General features: G+C 50.7%; 2 protein-coding genes across 3 annotated transcripts; both read left to right on the forward strand.

Moving 5' to 3' along the window:
* Positions 1-2,261: 2,261 nt before the first annotated feature.
* Esam (endothelial cell adhesion molecule) lies at positions 2,262-12,138 on the forward strand. 2 transcript variants are annotated; one of them, XM_050125628.1, is made up of 7 exons: positions 2,264-2,478; positions 5,768-5,955; positions 7,773-7,974; positions 8,155-8,310; positions 10,373-10,495; positions 10,760-10,886; positions 11,323-12,138. In XM_050125628.1, the coding sequence occupies exons 1-7, from the start codon at positions 2,409-2,411 to the stop codon at positions 11,639-11,641; spliced, it is 1,185 nt and encodes a 394-aa protein (XP_049981585.1). In that variant the 5' UTR covers positions 2,264-2,408; the 3' UTR covers positions 11,642-12,138. The 2 variants fall into 2 exon arrangements, with proteins under 2 accessions (XP_049981586.1, XP_049981585.1); XM_050125629.1 differs by lacking the exon at positions 10,760-10,886 and having other exon boundaries at positions 2,262-2,478.
* Positions 12,139-12,288: 150 nt separating this feature from the next.
* Positions 12,289-17,489, forward strand: Vsig2 (V-set and immunoglobulin domain containing 2). The gene is made up of 7 exons (XM_050125630.1): positions 12,289-13,192; positions 13,636-13,799; positions 14,037-14,244; positions 15,120-15,278; positions 16,156-16,275; positions 16,387-16,531; positions 17,303-17,489. The coding sequence occupies exons 1-7, from the start codon at positions 12,994-12,996 to the stop codon at positions 17,430-17,432; spliced, it is 1,125 nt and encodes a 374-aa protein (XP_049981587.1). The 5' UTR covers positions 12,289-12,993; the 3' UTR covers positions 17,433-17,489.
* Positions 17,490-17,614: the final 125 nt, after the last annotated feature.

The raw sequence follows: 17,614 nt of genomic DNA on the forward strand, positions 1-17,614 counted from the left end.
CATTTTGCTTGCGTGTATGTGTTTGTGCCACACGTGTGCTTGGAGGTCAGAATAGAACATCAGATCTCCTAGTTTTGGAGTACTGGATGGTTGTAAACCATGCGGATGCTGGGAACTGAAACCCTTGTCCTCTGCCCAGTCTGTCTATCCAAGCCCAGATTATAAATTCTTCGGAAGGTCCGAGAAGTATGGTTGAGAGAAACCTATGAAGTTGTGAACTAGGCTTGCACACATCCAATGTTTATGTAAGCAGTTCTTAGTACAGGTGTGTGTTGATAGAGAATTTTTACGCCACAGTGGAGCGTTGTCTACCCTAAAAAGTAAGCCAGAGCTTGTGGTGTGTCATAGAGCTTCCCGGCTCACGTACTGACTTCCTCAGGCTCAGGTGAGGTTGGAATAGGAGACAGGAAAATTCCTTCTGGTAAAAGCCTGGGAAGACTGCGTCTGTGTCACATGGAGACAGTCACTCCTGTCATCCTTGTGGCCGTCCTGTACCTAAGGTAAGCTTTTTGGGAAGCAGCTTCTGAACCACAATGGGCACCTGAGTCATCAGATGCCTCCGTGTCTGGGCTAGATCCAGGGCTTTGTACCCCCTTTTCCTGGGAGGAGCTATTTGGAATGACAGTCCTGGTCCAGAAACGAATGAGGACTTTTTACAAGAGGGGCTTAATGGGGCAGGAGAGATGGCTCCCAGGCTAAGAGCACTCCCTGCTCTTCAGAGCGTGCTGATTTGACTCTGAACACTCAGATGGCCGTTCGAAACAGACTACCGCTCCAGTTCCAGGGCCTTCAATACCCTCTTCGGGCCTCTATAGGCGCCGGACACGTCGTACACAGACATCTCCAGGCAAAATGCCCATTTTTAAAAGTGCTTATAATATTCTGAAATCTAGAACAATCTGAATTTGATAGACTAGGATAGAGACTAGCACCACCTCTTTGACAAACCCAGTTTGAAGGTCTCTGCACTTGACTGCGCTGCCAAGAGGTAGATTCCAGAGATGTCAGGAGCAGTCTAGTGTTTGCGCAGGCATTTCGTAGAGCCACTGCATGACGGGTATTTGAAGAGGAGCCAGGCTGGCAGCACTGGCGAGAAGTCGCTGGGGCCTCTACAGGTGGAGAAAGTCATTACGCAATGCTGGAGCGGGTGCAGTGTGTGCTGCTGAGGGGGCCCGGCTGCCTCTGTTCCCTCCGAACAGGCTATGCCAGGCATCCCCGGTTATACGTAACCTTTGTTCAGTGGCGAAGCTCAGCCTAATAATTTGGAGCATCTTTTTCCGTGTTTCTTAGCTGTTGGGCAAAGGCAAGCACCGCTGAGTTCCCTGCTGAAGCAGCCTAGGCCATCAGAGGGCGCAGAGGTGCCTCCACCGAATGGCGTGGGAGGGGTATGGGGTTGAAATTAAATTCGCAGAGGAAAGATCTAGTCCTGGGAATTAAAGGATCAGAGCCGGCCTAAGCCGTTCACTGCAAGGGATGGTCAGCAGTGAAGACACCAGTGGCTAGACAGAAGAAAAGGAAATTTACATCCGGTCCCTCCTGCAGCTGTCCCTCCTCCCCAGTCCGCATTAAGGATGAGGAGCTGGGGACAGTCGCCTCAGTTTCCTGCTCAGTTTCCTTGTACCAGTCTTCCCTGTTTGCAGCAATAGGCAAAAGGCCGCGACTCCCTCGGGCCTCAGTTTCTGGAAGTTCTGGAGAACCGGCCCCTCTCTAGCCCTAGGAGAAGTAAGGCCTGTGGTGTCAGCTATCTTAGACTTCCTCGCCTGGAGCCTCGAGCCTGAGCCAGGCTGAGAGGGAGCTGGACGAAAGTTCGAATCCCCACCTCGTCAGCTGCGCCTGGCCCATCTGACCTCGCACTCCACACACAGCAAGGGCCCCTTCTTCCTCTGTGAAGGTCGCTCTGCGATGCGGCACCAGCATCCCGGGCTTGGAGCGGGCCATTCTGGCCACAGCTGCTGGGCTTTTAGTGTCGGGTGAGGGTGGCTCCTAGACTTGGTTTAGTCTCCCATTCCTTTTATGTCACCTCAATGCCCAACGCCTGCGCAGGAGGTGTACATGACTCCTCGGGCTGGTTCACGGGGTACCACGACCTCGCCAACCCCAGCACGAAGAATAAACGGACAGAGGCAGCGGATCCGGCCATCCGAGCTCGGGCAGAGCTCTCCTCCCCCGCTGCGAGTCACTAGCGCCGCGCCCTGCAGGACGGTGACCTCTCCACCCCTTTGAATGCCCCGCCCACTGTCCAGTTGGTCCCCACCCCACCTCTCCATCCGCACACCCGCAGACTTGGGTTGGAGCCACACTTGTCTGTAGCCTGGTTCCTGTGCACATTCGAGTTGCCGCCGCTTACCACAGCACCTGTAGACAGTGTGTGCCCCAACTGTTCTGAGTACTCCGGGCCAAGAAGGGCCATGATTATTCCGGCTGGAATCCCCGAGCCCAACTTGCTGCGGGTTTTGTTCCTGGGACTGAGTACCCTCGGTGAGTCAAACCTCGGGCCTGGAGGGTCTTTGATCAGATAGATCCCACCCTAGATCCTAGGGAGGACTTTGGGAGTGGTTGTGAGGCGACTTTTGCTTGACATTCTTGTCTTTCTTCATCGCCCTCCACTTCAGGGTGTCCATGGTTGGTGCTATGCTTTCTCCCTTCTATGGCCAGAACAGCTCCCAGCTTTGCTGTGGGGTGCGGTGTTGGGAGGGGATGGAGGCATCTCCAGGCAAGACCTCTGGGATGAGTTGGGGCAGCTATTCCCGTGTCCTCGCCACCCCCACTCATCTCAGCTGGATAAGCTGAGGCACCAGATGAAACGGTGACTAAAGAGCTTAAGGACTTAATTCCACTCCCATTCTAGCTGATATGAAAGATCCCTGGGGGAATGTCTGGTCCTCCGCCTTGACGCAAGTACTTCAAGTCAGTACTTTACGTCACAGCGTTTCCCCCACCACATCGCTTTCTTTCCCTCCTGCTTCCTGCCCTGGAAATCAAAGGAGATGCTCCCAAAGCCTGACCATGAGGTCATTTGGACACAGGAAATTCGGGAAGAGGTCAAAAGCGGAGACTAGTAACGCAGCACATTCTCAGGTCTACCATTATCCTTATCTTTTCTGGATGGATCGGAAGGAACAAGGAAAACAGGGAAAGGGTGCTAAAGTGTCCAAGAGGAAGGAACCCCCTGAAGCCAGAAGTGCTTGGGAGAGCTTCCTGGGACATCTAGCAGTAGTTGACGGTGACCCAGTGCTCTAGCTGGAGAGAAAAGATCCAGTAGGAACCAAGTTCACTGTTAGTTAGTCCCTGGCCTGTTTTGCTATCTGGGTTTGACGTCCTGGGCTTTAACTCCTTTCTCAAGCTAGAGAATGCCAGAGCAAGCAAGACCTGGAAGAATGTGGAGTAAAATTCAGTCACATCGGAGGGGATCCCTTTGTTCCTGCCCACAGCCTGTCAGCCTGTGTGCCAGTGGTGTTGAGGGCCTGGGATCTTAAGGACCCCAGATCCACGAGTCTCATGAATTTCCACCCTCCCTAGCCGTCCAAAGCTTAGAGAATTTCCTGCTCCTTCAGCTTCTCCGCTCTACTTTTGCATCTACAACCTCAGGTTCTGTTTCTTTTCTACATTCTTTCTCAATCTGACTCTTCGGTGTTGGAAGGGGCAGTACCAGTCTCCAAGCAAGGGAAAGAAAAAAAAAATCTATACTGGATGCCTGGGCATCACAGACATCCTCTGCAAGTCAGTCGTGGGCCCCTCCCCCTCCCTTTCAGCATCGAGGCTTAGTTTGTCATATCAAAGACCCAGAGCCTAAGTTGCTATATGATGTCATGGAGGTTGCCCTTCTTGGCCTCTGGAGGGTTAAATGGGCTTGCCGCTCCTAGGGAAGGCACAAGGCAACAAGGCCCTCCTGCTCCAACTGCTCCTTCGTGGCTCATAGCTGCCCCTGGAGCGTGAGAAGCCCACAAGGGGAGTTTCTCAGAGAAAGAGGGACACTAAAAATAGTCGCCCTGGGGAGCAGGGCCCATTCGCTCTGCTCAGGCCCTTCGCCAGTTCTCTCACTCTGGTCTCAGACTGGGCCAAATGATGCTATTCTTGAGCTGATCCAGAGTCCATCACTGGAACCCAGTAACTCCCCATTTTCCTCCATGTGGCACCCAGTTACCAAAAGGTCTGACCAATTAGGGGTCTTCCGTTCCAAGTGACGCCAGAGCAGAGGGCTGGGAAATCTCAGGACCTCTTGCACGCCTAGTTTCCCACTGAAGGAATAAGTGTGTCCATCGCTGCATCTCACTCCCGCTCCCCCACCGCCCCCCACTTTGCAAACTGCAAATGAAAAAACCTAGAGTAGGCAGATAGTGCACCCTTGGCGAGCCAAACTCGAGTCCATCTGGGCACAGACCATTTCCCCTTGTAACTGGCCTTACAGCGAGTGTTTCTGAAAAGGCTAGGAAGAGCGACCGCCCAGGAGTCTCCAGGTGCGCCAGCAGGCAAAGTCTCTGGGGGAAGTGGAGCTTCTCAAGGCGGGGTTGTTTTCGCCGGCAGAGCCTCCGGTCTAGCGGCCCCGGCTTCATTGTCTTCTGCCTTATCGGCGGGCGCAAGTTTCCTGCTCCTACCGCGGGGACCCGCCAGGAAATGTAAGGGGTGGGGGATGCCACGAAGGACAAGGAATAGGGGTGGGGTCCTGGGTTAAGACGAGGCCGGGAAGCGATGGGGGAGGCGCTCATCCTGGCTCGGTGGGTTCGGAGTCTCCCGAGCCTTCCGCCAGGCTCTGCCTGCACAGTCGGTGTGAGGCTTCTGAGCAATTGCCGCCCACTCAGCTTCTCCAAGGTGGCAGCTAGTTACGAGTGCCGACGAGTGTTCTGATCCCGGGAGAGCAGGGCCCGGGACCAGAGCCGTTCGAGTCCCCATGCTCGGTTCTGTACTCATTCAAAGTTATTTTTCCAAAACCTTTAACACTGCACACCCTCTCGCCCCTCCGAAGAGCAAAAAGCAAGTGTTCTTGGCATTGGAGTGCCATCAGGGTTCCCCTAACTGAAACCGACACCCCTGTTCACCCGGACGCAGGATGCACGCACAGGGAGTTTTGTACTTGTGAGAAGATTGTCCTCACATCCCTCTCTGAAATTCCCTGCAACCCAGTGGCACTTGCTTTGATAGCCAAAAGTCTTCTCGAGGATTTGGCTGGGTCTCAGTAGTGCGTTTTCCTAGCATAGCAGACTCCATGGAACTGAGCGGAGGCCTGGGATTCCCCTAGTCACCGACAGGCACGGGAGCTGGGAAGGACAGAACTCTTGCTCGCCATCGGTGGTTCAGAAGGAACCGCGGGGTTAATGAGTAACTGCTCAATCCCTCGCCTGCACTCCCCCCCCCCCCATCTGCCTATGGAGTCTGGATGACCTAGACCAGCACCTCCATTCTCCCTTGCTTTTCACCAAGGAGATTGGAGGAGCAAGTATGTAACGTGGAGTGTGAATGAAAAGTAGGTCTGCCTTCCCTTCTGGAATCGCTCCTCCCCAACATGGAATCTGCTAAAATTCTGTACCTCTGGATTAGAATGAAGACAGAAATGTGGTCTCATTCCCACTCTAGACGCAATACTTCGGAGTGAAGAGGAGCAGGACCTTGGGAAACAGGTCTCCGGATATTCCTCCAGGCTTTGTTCTTCCTCGAGGGATATTACTCCCCGCCCCCCTCCTTCCCCGTCAAGCGACTGACGTTGGTCAGGACCTTAGGGCTGACCAGGGAGCTAGCCCTGGGAGCTCACACCTCCTTGCTCTGATTTCAGCTTCCTTCTCACTGGCTCAGCTAGAGCTGCACGTGCCCGCCGGCCTCAACAAATTGGAGGCAGTAGAGGGAGAGGACGTGGTGCTCCCCGCCTGGTACACGACGACGCCAGAGCAGTCTTCGTCCCATCCTTTTGAGGAGCCCCTCCTGATGTGGTTCTTGAAACAAGAAGGAAAGGAGCTAAACCAGGTGAGGGGGAAATCTTAGTCAATGACAACCTAGGGATGTAGGGATGAGATGTTGGAGAATGAGGGCGGAAGCCAAAGGTATAGGGAAATAGGGAAGAGCAAGCGACCTCACAGTGTTAGTGTTGGTTCTCATTGTGAAATCCAGCACATTAAGCCTGGTTAAAGCACAGAGGCAGGCACGCATGCGTGCGTGCGTGCGGGGTTGGGGGTGGGGGCGCTAGAAGTATTGAGGAAACGTAGGGTGAGTGAAACTTAACTGTTTTCCTTTTAGAGACTCGGTCTCACCCAGTAGATTGAGCTAGCCTCACAGACACCTCCTGCCTCTGCCTCCCAAACGCTGAGGTTAAAGGAGGGGGCATCGTGGCCTGCATCATCAATTTTAAAAGTTCCACATGCTGTGTGTTAACATTTTTGGGCTTGAGATGTTGTCAAGTACAGGCCATATCTCTTCCTGGATCCACTTGCCTTCCACACATCCCCTCCCCTTTCCCCCCAAATCATCACCATCATCATCACCATCATCATCATCGTCGTCGTCATCATCATCAAGTTTGTCTATGTGCGGGGTTTGTATGTGCCACAGTGCTAGTACGGAGGTCAGAGAGCAACCTTCAGGAACCAGTTCTTTCCTTCTATCTTTGTGTGAGTTCCAGGGATTGAACTCAGACCATTGGGCTCGGTGGCAAATGCTTTTATCCAGTGAGACATCTTGCCAACCCCAAGCCCCCAAACTCTTTATATCTATGGAAGACAGTATGGCCTCCTTCCACCATTTGGTATCTCTGTTCATCCACTGCACAGGACTGGCACTCAGTGGCTCTTTTATCTAGTCGCTGATGCCAGATTCTTGCTACTTGCAGGGATTCCTTGCATGGTCTTGGAAAATGTATTCAGGAAAGTAATTTGATCTTGCTATCTTGTCTTTTGTTTGTTTGTTTGTTTGTTTGTTGTTTGTTTGTTTGGTTGGTTGGTTTTTGACTCAAGTTCTCTCTATAGCTCTGGCTATCCTGGAACTCACCAAGTTGACCAGGCTAACTTTGAACTCCTAGAGATCCTCTGCTTCTGCCTTCCCAAGCATCAAACGTCAACCTTGGCATCATCCTTCAGGCACTATCTACCTTGTTTTTGAGAAAGGGCCTCACACTAGCATTGGAGCGCACCCATTGGACAAGTCCCAGAGACCACTTTTTGTGACTTTCCAGATTCAGGGTTATAAGCGCTTCACTGTGCTGGGATTTTTTGGTTGTTTGCTTTGATTTTAAAGATCTTCATGGCTGTAAGACAGGCACATCAGAAACTGAGCTATCCCTCCGAGCCATACCTTTCTTCCTCCCTCTCACCCTAAAGCACATAGCCCTGGCTGTCTTGGAACTCACTCACCCTGTAGACCAGGCTGTCCCTCAAACTCAGAGATCCTCCTGCCTCTGCCTCCTGAGTGCTGGGATGAAAGGCATGCATCACCTCCACCTGGACAGCCATAACTTTTAAAATTAAGAAATAAAAATCTTTTCTCCTTTTTTTAAAAAGATGTGTGCTCCAATGGTAGAACTTTCACGTCTTACAATCTACAATCTAAATTTCTTTCATACACACGTCCTCTTGCATTGAATGCCCCTTCTTCTCCCACTGTGGTATTCACCAAAAAAGCCACCATACAAGCGAAAGAGATGGTCTGTACATGGGAAAGGAAAACTGCCATGTATTGTGAGAGGGTGGGTGGGAAGATGGGTAAAAGGAAGTGGTTCACGTGAGGAGGCCGTGAGGAAGTCCATTTTGGAGGAGGGACACAGGCTGAGCCAGATGTCCTGTCCTTACTAGGTGTTTTCCTATATCAATGGGGATGTGTTCAGTAAACCTCGAGTATCCCTTGTCCATTCTATCACCACGCGGAATGTGTCCCTGAGGCTGGAGGCCCTTCAGGAGGAAGACTCTGGAACCTACCAGTGTTCTATCAATGTGAAAGATGGTGGAAGCACAGGCATGGGTCACAGCAGCAAAAGCATAGAGCTCAAAGTGCTGGGTGAGTAAGGAGGGCATATCTCTGGGTCCCTTCCCACTCCAGCACAAGGGAGGTCAGAAAGGTCTCCCTCTCAAGTGGCTGAGTATAAGACCCGGGAATGAAATGTGGAATTACAAGATTGCTGAAGGGGAACCTGGGGGTCCTTAAGGTAAGGGTTGTAACCTATCTTCCCTTCTCTAGTTCCTCCAGCTCCTCCATCCTGTAGTTTCCAGGGTGCACCCTATGTGGGGACCAATGTGACCCTGAACTGCAAGTCCCCAAGGAGTAAGCCTACTGCACAGTATCAATGGGAGAAGTTGGCCCCATCTGCCCAGGTCTTCTTTGGACCAACCTTAGGTAAGGAGGTAAGGGGATTTCTAGAGGTCACTGACATAGTGACTACAGATGGGGGAGGACGAGAGGCCTCTCGCAGACTGGGGTGACAAGGTAGGCATTGCAGAAAAGGACAGGAGGTGTGGGAAGGGGTGGAAAAGATGTCATATTAAGTGTAGGTGCTATGCGCAACGCTTCCAAGAACTTTCGCACATAGTGGTCCTGAGGTCTGGAGCTAAACTGCTTGCTGCTTCAAATTCCAGTCCTGCCACTCAATAACTTTGTGACTATACTCCCATTCCCTTATTTGTAAAATGAGATTTATACACACCAGCTATAAAAAATGTTTGGGGGAATTTGTGTGTGTGTGTGTGTGTGTGTGTGTGTGTGTGTGTGTGAGAGAGAGAGAGAGAGAGAGAGAGAGAGAGAGAGAGAGAGATATGCTGGCAATTGAACTCATGACCTTGTACATAAAAGGCAGGCACTCGAATAGTGAGTCACACCCCAAGCTTCTTAAGTTTTTTTAGAGTCTTGCTATGTAGCTAAGGTTGGCCTCAAACTAATGACCTTTCTGCCTTAGCCTCCTGAGTGCTGGGATTACACTACTATGCTCAGCAACTGGAATATTTTAAGTATAAGTATTAGATAACTTCAGAAGATCATTACTAATTGCTGAGGCTTTGCAGTAGTATTGTGATTGTATAAAATAACAGGGTTTCTTTTGAGACAGAGGCCCACTATGTAGATCTCTGGCTGCCCTAGAACTCGCTATGTAGACCAGACTGACCTTAAACTCCCAGAGATCTGCCTCCCTCTGCCTCCAAAGTGCTGACATTAAAGCTAAACATAACCACACCTAGCTTAATCGATATTGTTTTTGAAGATATATTTTGGAGTATTATTTTAAATAAGTTATTTATTACCATTATTATTGTGAATGATGGGTGTGTGAGTGTGTGTGCTATGGCACACGATAGAAGACAACTTTGTGGAGTTGATTCTCTCTTTTCACTTTTGGGTGAGTTTCAGGGACTGAATTTAGATGGCTAGGCTTGTGTGGCAAGTGTTTTTACTCACCGAACCATCTCATTGGCCCCCAAATATTACTTCAAAATGTCAGTGGGAGAAGAGGAAGAAATAACATAAGTAAAGCAAAGTGTTAATTACTGGGTGTAGGTGTGGGTATAAATATTTTCTTTTTTCCCCTTTTCTACTTTTCACTGAACCTATTTATTTTTGTTTTATTGGTGTATGGATGGAGCCCAGGGTCTTTGACACTCCAAGCATCAATTTTACTACTGAATTAAACCCCTGAGGCCCGTTTGACTTTTCTCCTCAAATAGAAATTGAGTGTGTATGCTTGAGCACCCATGTGAAGGCCACTGTCACTTGGTATCACTCTTAGGGGCTATCTGCCCTAGGGTTTGACACAGGGTCTCTCATTGGGATTTTTTTTTTACTGATTTGTCTAAGACGTCTGGCCAGCACTTTGCTGAACTATTCCCCTAGCCCCACATTTGAGCATTTAGTAAGCATATAATAATTCAGAAAGGGCTCCGTGAATAGGTATTTTTTGTTTGATAAACTAGTATAGGTAAAGACCTCAGGCTGGACTTCAGCACAGTCAATAGTCAAATGATCAGAATGGTTAGTCTATACAGTCTTCTTAGCCCCACCAGGTAAGGAGCATTCACAGAAGAAGAAGTGGGGACCCACAAGGCTCACATAGGGTGTTTGTGATCTCAACATTTCTAGTTCCTAATTAAATGTTTTTTTTTTTCTGCCCCCTTTCTCCCTTCACATTTGTTGCCTTTCCGAAACAAATGTCGAAACCATGCTTTGGGTTTCTGTGTGGCACTTCCTATTAAGATATCAGTCGGAAGTACCTAGTATAGAAATGGAGCAGGGGTTGAGTTAGTCTGTGTGCAGAGCCCAGAGTGTTGCCACATTCTTCAGACTCATAAGGCCATGGATAAGCAGCGACTTTCAGAGACTCAAAGAGGGCATTCCAGAAGTAGGGCACGGTGTATATGCTTTCTTAATGGAAACGTTGGCCCTTGGACTGATAGCTAAATTGTGTCCATAGATGCCGTCCGTGGATCCTTAAAGCTCACCAACATTTCCACTTCCATGTCCGGAGTCTATGTCTGCAAGGCCCAAAACAGAGTGGGCTTTTCCAAGTGCAACGTGACCCTGGAAGTGATGACAGGTCAGTGAGGGGTAAGTGTGGTGAAGAAGTGTGGTCAGTGGGTGGCTTTGCAGGAAAAGAAGAAGCCTGTCTGCTGAGGCTTCTCACTGAACCATGACTGGGCATTGAACACGGTCAAAGCCCGGTCAACATTTGGTCAGTGTCTGGCCATTTTCTACCCCTAACAGAGAAAAGGGCGAACGTAATGGTGATAGTTGAGTAGTGGAGCACGAGTGGACAAGGGATGGAAAAGTGTCCCTCCCCCTGACACTAAGGATTTTTCAGGGTCTAAGGCTGCTGTGGTTGTCGGAGCTGTTGTGGGCACTCTGGTTGGGTTGGTGCTGCTGGCTGGACTGGTCTTGTTGTACCAACACCGGACCAAGACCCTGGAGGAGCTGGCCAATGACATCAAGTAGGTGTCCCTGACCTTTGAGGAAGTGGGAACTCTTCTGACTTTTCTCTGGAGCCTGGGATTCAGGCCTCTGCCAATTTTAATGAAAAGATGAACGGGAACCATAGCAACATTCTTTTTTTTTGTTTTGTTTTGTTTTTTGTTTTTTGTTTTTCGAGACAGGGTTTCTCTGTGGCTTTGGAGCCTGTCCTGGCACTAGCTCTGTAGACCAGGCTGGTCTCGAACTCACAGAGATCTGCCTGCCTCTGCCTCCCTAGTGCTGGGATTAAAGGTGTGCGCCACCATCGCCCAGCCCATAGCAACATTCTTGAGAGAAGATTTAAGGGAAGAGAAAACGGGAATTGGTGTATGTGTGTGGAGGGGCAGAAAGACAGACAGGTAGGAACTTTCCCCTTTCTCCTTTCGGCTTCTGATGTGTTGCTTCTTTGATGATCAGGGAAGATGCCATTGCTCCTCGGACCTTGCCTTGGACCAAAGGCTCAGACACCATCTCCAAGAACGGAACACTTTCCTCCGTCTCCTCAGCACGGGCTCTCCGGCCACCCAAGACTGCTCCTCCAAGACCTGGCACATTTACCCCCACACCTAGCATCTCTAGCCAGGCCCTATCCTCACCAAGACTGCCAAGGACAGATGGACCCCCACCTCAGGCAGTATCCCTGAGCCCAGGTGGGGTTTCTTCTTCTGCCCTGAGCCGCATGGGTGCCGTACCTGTCATGGTGCCTGCTCAGAGTCAGGCTGGGTCTCTCGTGTGATGGTCCAGGCCCCATTGACTAAATCTGACATCTCACCTTCCTGTGACACAGAGGACTGAATCTTGGGGGGACAACCACACTCTAGACCTCCAGTCCTCTGCCCCTACCTCCCTTTTATTGTTGGAAAACTGGGCATCAGTAAGATCAAAGTCTGGGTCAAATGAGAAACAAAGGAAATGGGCCCGAGGTGGGGGGTGGGCTCCACCTCTTCCCTGCGAAGCCAGATGAATGTTGCTGAGACTGGCCACCCTCCAAGGGCCCTGGAGGAGACTGCCAGTCAGTGAGGCCCCTGGCTCTGTGGTCTGTAAAGACACCCTGTCGAATGCTGTCCTTTGCTTCCCACTCCAGCTCCCTGTATTAATATAACCTGTCCTGCTGGCTTGGCTGGGTTTTGTTGGAGCAGGGGGATAGGGAAGGCGATTTAAAAACTAACTTGAACTCAGTGTTTTTGTTTTTATTTTGCAAATTTCAATAAAGATACTTGGCATTTTCATGGACTAGTAATCAAATCACTTTTGCTAACTAGGGCTTCACAGAACCTGAGTTGTGGGAGGCTATGCAGTAGATCTTAACCTATTCAGGCTGTGCGTCCAGAAGACTTTATACGACCGCGGGGCTTATTGACTTTTAGATTTTTTTTAGAGTTTGTAGAAGGGCCATTCACTGTTGTATGGAAAGGGAAGGTGCCAAAAGCCCGAGGTTGAGTAGCCCCTAACCTAACCTGAGCAACCGGAGGTTGGGGGGGTGGAGAGGTGGGAGGAAGATGAAGAACCAGGGCACTTGTTGCTGGTGCCCTGGGCACTGCATTGCTTTGCTCTTTGTCTCCAGGGCTGAGGAGAGGAGCCTCACCTGCATTCTCTTTCCCATTCCTCTGCATCTGTAAACAAACACAACTTCCTACTCTTTGGGTAGCTATCCCCTTTGCTAGTTGAGGAAAGACTTAAGATGTGGTGCAGTGGGGGATCTTCAGACCTCAGTTTCTCTGTCCTTAGTGGCTCTCAGATGGAGATGTGGGTGTCGCTTCCCTGAAGAGACTCTTACTTACCCTTGTCGGTGGTGGGAAGGAGATCTCTGAAGAGTCCAGGACCCCCTTAGCTCCCAGGAATGCAAGCTTGCTGACTACGGCCCCCAAGGTGACACCTTCAGTCAGTGGGTATCAGAATGCCTTCTCTCCTGCCAAACACACTTTCCTAGCAGAGTTCCGGTTATAAATCCTTGTCTTTAGCGTGCACTACCCAAGCCCCGCTCCTTCTCCAGAGCCTGGAAGCTTCAGAAATTAGGGGGAAATTAGGGCGGAAGAAGGATCCCAGAATCGGGCCTGGTGGAGGGAGGAGCGTTTCCCTTACTTGGGGATGCCCGCCTCTGCCCTTGTTTGCTCTGAGATAGCCAGTCTCTCTCCTGCCCAGCACAAGGCGCTGCCCTTGGGCTTTCCTATACTCTTCCGTCCACCGACTAACAGACGACAGGACCAGGAGACAGTCGTGACCATGGCCTGGGCCCTGGTGGGGGCTTTCCTCTGCGGATCCTTGCTGGGCTTCGTGTGCCTGAGCGGTGAGGAGAGGCTGGGAGGGCTGAACCTAAGCAAGAGCGAGCTGGGGGCAGGGCGGGGCTTACCTGGCCAGCTCCTTCCATTAGGCCAGGAGCCATTGTGCCAGGTTGGGAAGGGGCCACTGAAAGCAGGGAGGAAGGAGCAGGGAGGCAAGCTGGCCGGCTAATGAATTCAGCCTCTCTCACCATCTAAGGATTTACCACCGCAGGGCCTTTTCTTGTTTCCTTTTCTGTCAATACATCCTCATACCTGGCCCAGTCTTGGACCTTTTACACACAAAAACCGGGTTGGGTCGTGGGCTCCTCCCTCCCGGAAACCTCAAGTTTCAGGAGACAAGGGGTTGAATTGAAGGAGGTGTTGCACTGTGGCAAGGGAAGCCCCAGAATCTAAACAATCACGGTAGTGTTGGAAGGACCCTCCAGATCGGTGGGATTGGATTCCTCAGTCCCAGGGCTAGCCGTGGAGGTGACCGTGCCCACTGAGCCACTGAGCATGCCCAAGGGCAAGACAGCAGAGCTGAGCTGCAGGTACAGCACGTCCGTGGGGAACAACTTCGCTTTGGAGTGGAGCTTTGTCCAGCCTGGGAAACCCATCTCTGCATCTCTTCCTGTGAGTCAGGGCAGCTGTGCCTGCTGGGGTTGGCCAGGATGAAGGTGGGGAGGGCGTTTACCTCCTGGGGCTTCAGCTACTTTGGCCCTACATTCTCCCTTCCTTTCCACAGCTCCTGAGTTCAATTCCCCTTAGCAAGCATAACCTGTTTCAGTTAACAAATTCACAGAACCCGAGGTGGTGTGGTTGATAGTATAGTATACATAGGGGACATGAACACCTTGGGCTTCTTCTTAGATACTGTACTTCACCAATGACCACCTGTATCCCACCGGCTCTAAAGCAGATCGGGCCAGCCTTCTCCACAACCCCCCCACAGGAGGAGTGGCTACTCTGAAACTGACTGACCTCCGCCCCTCAGACACTGGAACCTACCTCTGCAACGTTAACAACCCCCCAGATTTCTACACCAATGGGTTGGGGTTAATCAACCTTACCGTGCTTGGTAAGGCTCCTACCTTCTAAGTGTGCACTGACCCTGCCCAAACCCCCCCCCCCCACACACACACACACACTCCTGTCCTGATTTGAAGTCCAAGTCCAAGTACACAGTTGCACTGGGAGCCTCCAGAAAAAGTTACCCCTTCCCAAGACTTTTAATCTAGATGGTTATACTTCAACTCCACCCCACAGTATCTCCCTTAGGGCCTAGTATCAATGTGCGGGGGAGGGGAGGAGGAAGAGAGAGGGAAGGAGAGAGAGAGAGAGAGAGAGAGAGAGAGAGAGGAGAAACACAAATAGAAAGAGAGGAAAGCAAAGAGAGAGAAAGAGAACCAATTATGGGGGGGGGCTCAGCCATACTCCACTAGCTCCCCCCATTCATTCAGAAACCTCATATTTGGATTCTGTCGCACCCAATGTCAGTGACAAAGAAGGGAAGGGGCCATTAGAGGAAGAAAGCCTCTATAACTGAGTACCATATTGTGTTCAGAGCTTCCATCTCACCCGAAGTCAGAGCCTGTTCAAAGCTGAGCAAGAAGTTTTGAGAGCAGACAGGGATATTTATATAAAAAAGAGAATACCTAAGATATGGCGTGTGTCCTGTATATTCAAATATCTGAAGGGACTTGATGTGGAGGAGAAACTGTAATTTCTCCATTTATGGGCCCCGGTGGCAAAAACTGTAATTAATCAGCGCCTATTGTATTAACAACGTGCTTGGGCTCAGAATGAGGAAGACCTTTCTAAGACTCAGAATCCCCGGCAGTGGAAATCACTCCCGAGGTATGAACCACGACTTGGCGAAGATGTTCAAACAGAAAATGTTGACCTCATCAGGTCTGGGATGGGAGGATCACTGAGGTTCTGTGAATTTTGCAGTGGCCCCCAGTGAGCCCGTATGCAGCCACAGTGGGCAAACCTCGGTGGGAGGCTCTGTTGCACTGAGATGCACCTCCTCCGAGGGAGCGCCCAAGCCCGTGTACAACTGGGTCCGGCTCGGATCTTCTCCTACACCTCCTCCTGGTAGCATGGTTCAAGGTAAGAGTGCAGGGCATTGGGGAGATGGGGTTGGAGAGCTAAGATGGGGTCTCTAAACTCCACACCCCACACCAGTTCATGACTAAGGCCCTTTGCCCCCTTCCTTGTATTCATGCCTTCCTGTCTGTCTTGCTGCTGCTGCTGCTGCTGCTGCTGCTGCTGCTGCTGCTGCTGCTGCTGCTGCTGCTGCTGCTGCTTGGGAAATACTTCTAAATATCCTGATAGCCTGGAAGAGTAGGGGGCAGGGAACTGTCTTCCAGTTCCTATTTGTCCACTCATTGGGGATTTCTTAAGGGGTCACAAATTGCTTCCAAACCCCCTAGAGGAAGCGAGAGAGTAGCATGGACTGCCTCAAACATTTGATAGGTTTCTTTGGAGAGCCTTAGTTTCCTTTCGTTGGTTCCAGATGTCCTGTTTCATTCTGTAGCTACCATTCCAGGAAAGCCCTTTATCCAGCAAGTTTCCTCCCCTAATTCTCTGCCTTCTGAGGCAGCAGAGTCCAGAAAAGCAGTTGGGTCAGCTTACGGCTATTCGAGAAGATGGATGTTTAGTTATTAAGACTTTTGCTACCATCCAGGATCTGAGCTCATCCAGTAAACACCCCATCTTGCATTTCACCTTCCTGTACACGCAGTTTCTCCTCCTCGGAGAAAGCAGCTGTATGGGGGTGGCAAGGTTGCAGAAGCTGTACTGGCTTTGGACTTCCTCTCTGGGTCTTCTCAAATTACTCCCCTTGAGCCAGGATTCCCTCCAATCAAAGGGGTTAGACCTTTCTTGGTAGATTGTTTTAAGGAAAGAATGCATTGAGCTATCGTAGTGGTAGTATGGCCTCATGTGAGTTGAATGCATGGTAGCTCACTTCCTTCTCATTCTCTAGATGAAGTGTCTGGCCAGCTCATTCTCACCAATCTCTCTCTGACCTCCTCTGGCACTTACCGTTGTGTGGCCAGCAACCAGATGGGCAGTGCCTCCTGCGAGCTGGACCTCTCAGTGACTGGTAGGGGATGCTGTGTAGAGCCTTGTGGGAAAGGTTTGGCTTGGGAAGACTACATGACATTCTGAGAGTGGGCCCAAAACTTTGGCAACTCTGAAGGTCCTGTCTCCCTAGACTCATCTGAAGGCCGAGTGGCCGGGACGCTGATTGGGGTGCTCCTGGGTGTGCTGCTGCTGTCGGTGGCTGCGTTCTGCCTGATCAGGTTCCAGAAAGAGAGGAAGAAGGAGCCCAAGGAGACATACAGGGGTAGTGACCTTCGGTGAGCAGGGAAACCGGCATGGTGCCGAGGGATGTCTTTAGCCTTCAGGCTGATGTCATTGGAAGTAATTAAGGATGGGAGTTGGTGCTCAGCTCTGGCACAGGATGGAGGAATGGGTTCATAACCTAAGATAGGAATAGCTCAGTTTGCAGGACTGCCCTGATGATACAAATATACGTGTGTATGTGATCATACAGGTAAGTGTGCACGTATGTGGCCAGAAGATAAGCTGGCCTTTCTGTTGTGTTAGATAAAGGTTATCTATTGTGTGTTCATGTTGAACCTGTGTGGAGGGGTATATGTGCTCTGTCACCCATGTGGAAGTTAGGGGACAACTTTGCTAGATGGCAAGTGAGCCCCAGGGATCCACCTCTCTCCATCTTTCCAGTTCTGGAATTATAAGCTCGTGCCTGACTTACTTTACAAGGATTTTGGGGTTGAACTTTAAGGTCTCCTGCTTAAAAACGAAACACCTAGCTCACAGAGCCATCTCCTCAGCTCTTGGGACAGCTCTTAAAATGTGGCCCTCACATGGCCTAGAGAAATCCACTAGGAACTTGTTTTAAACACTCAGATTTAGGCCATTTTCTGTGCCTCCTTAGGCAAAGTGTGTATGTCAGGGGAGACAGGGCCTGGACTCTCTTAATTTTAAACAAAGTTCTGGAGATGATTCTCAGGAGAGCAAAGTTTAAATGTTCCTGGGTTAGGGGATGACAGTTGCCTGAAGGATGATGTTTCTAGCCTCGGTATGTCTTTGCTTGTATCCTTCAGGGAGGATGCCACAGCACCTGGGATTTCTGAGCAAGCTTCTAGGAGGGCCGATTTCAGCAAAGGGCTCCTGGAGAAGTCCCCATCCACCAGCATGGTGACGACCAAGTCCAAACTCTCTATGGTTGTCTGACTTCTGATCCCTGAGGGTGGTGAGGGGTAATGTTAATAATTAAAGCCGTTGGATAACATGTTACCTCCTTTACTGGTGTGGTGAATTCCTCTCCTCTCCGTGACCCAACGAGTATTACCAGTAAGGGGAGGAATGGATCTGAAAGTTCAGAAACGATGCTCAAGCAGGAAGTTCGGCTGGGT

The sequence above is a fragment of the Alexandromys fortis genome, unplaced genomic scaffold (genome assembly GCF_014885135.2).
Source record: "Alexandromys fortis isolate MF-2015 unplaced genomic scaffold, M_Fortis_MF-2015_v1.1 scaffold_253, whole genome shotgun sequence".
In the NCBI taxonomy this organism is placed as follows: domain Eukaryota; kingdom Metazoa; phylum Chordata; class Mammalia; order Rodentia; family Cricetidae; genus Alexandromys; species Alexandromys fortis.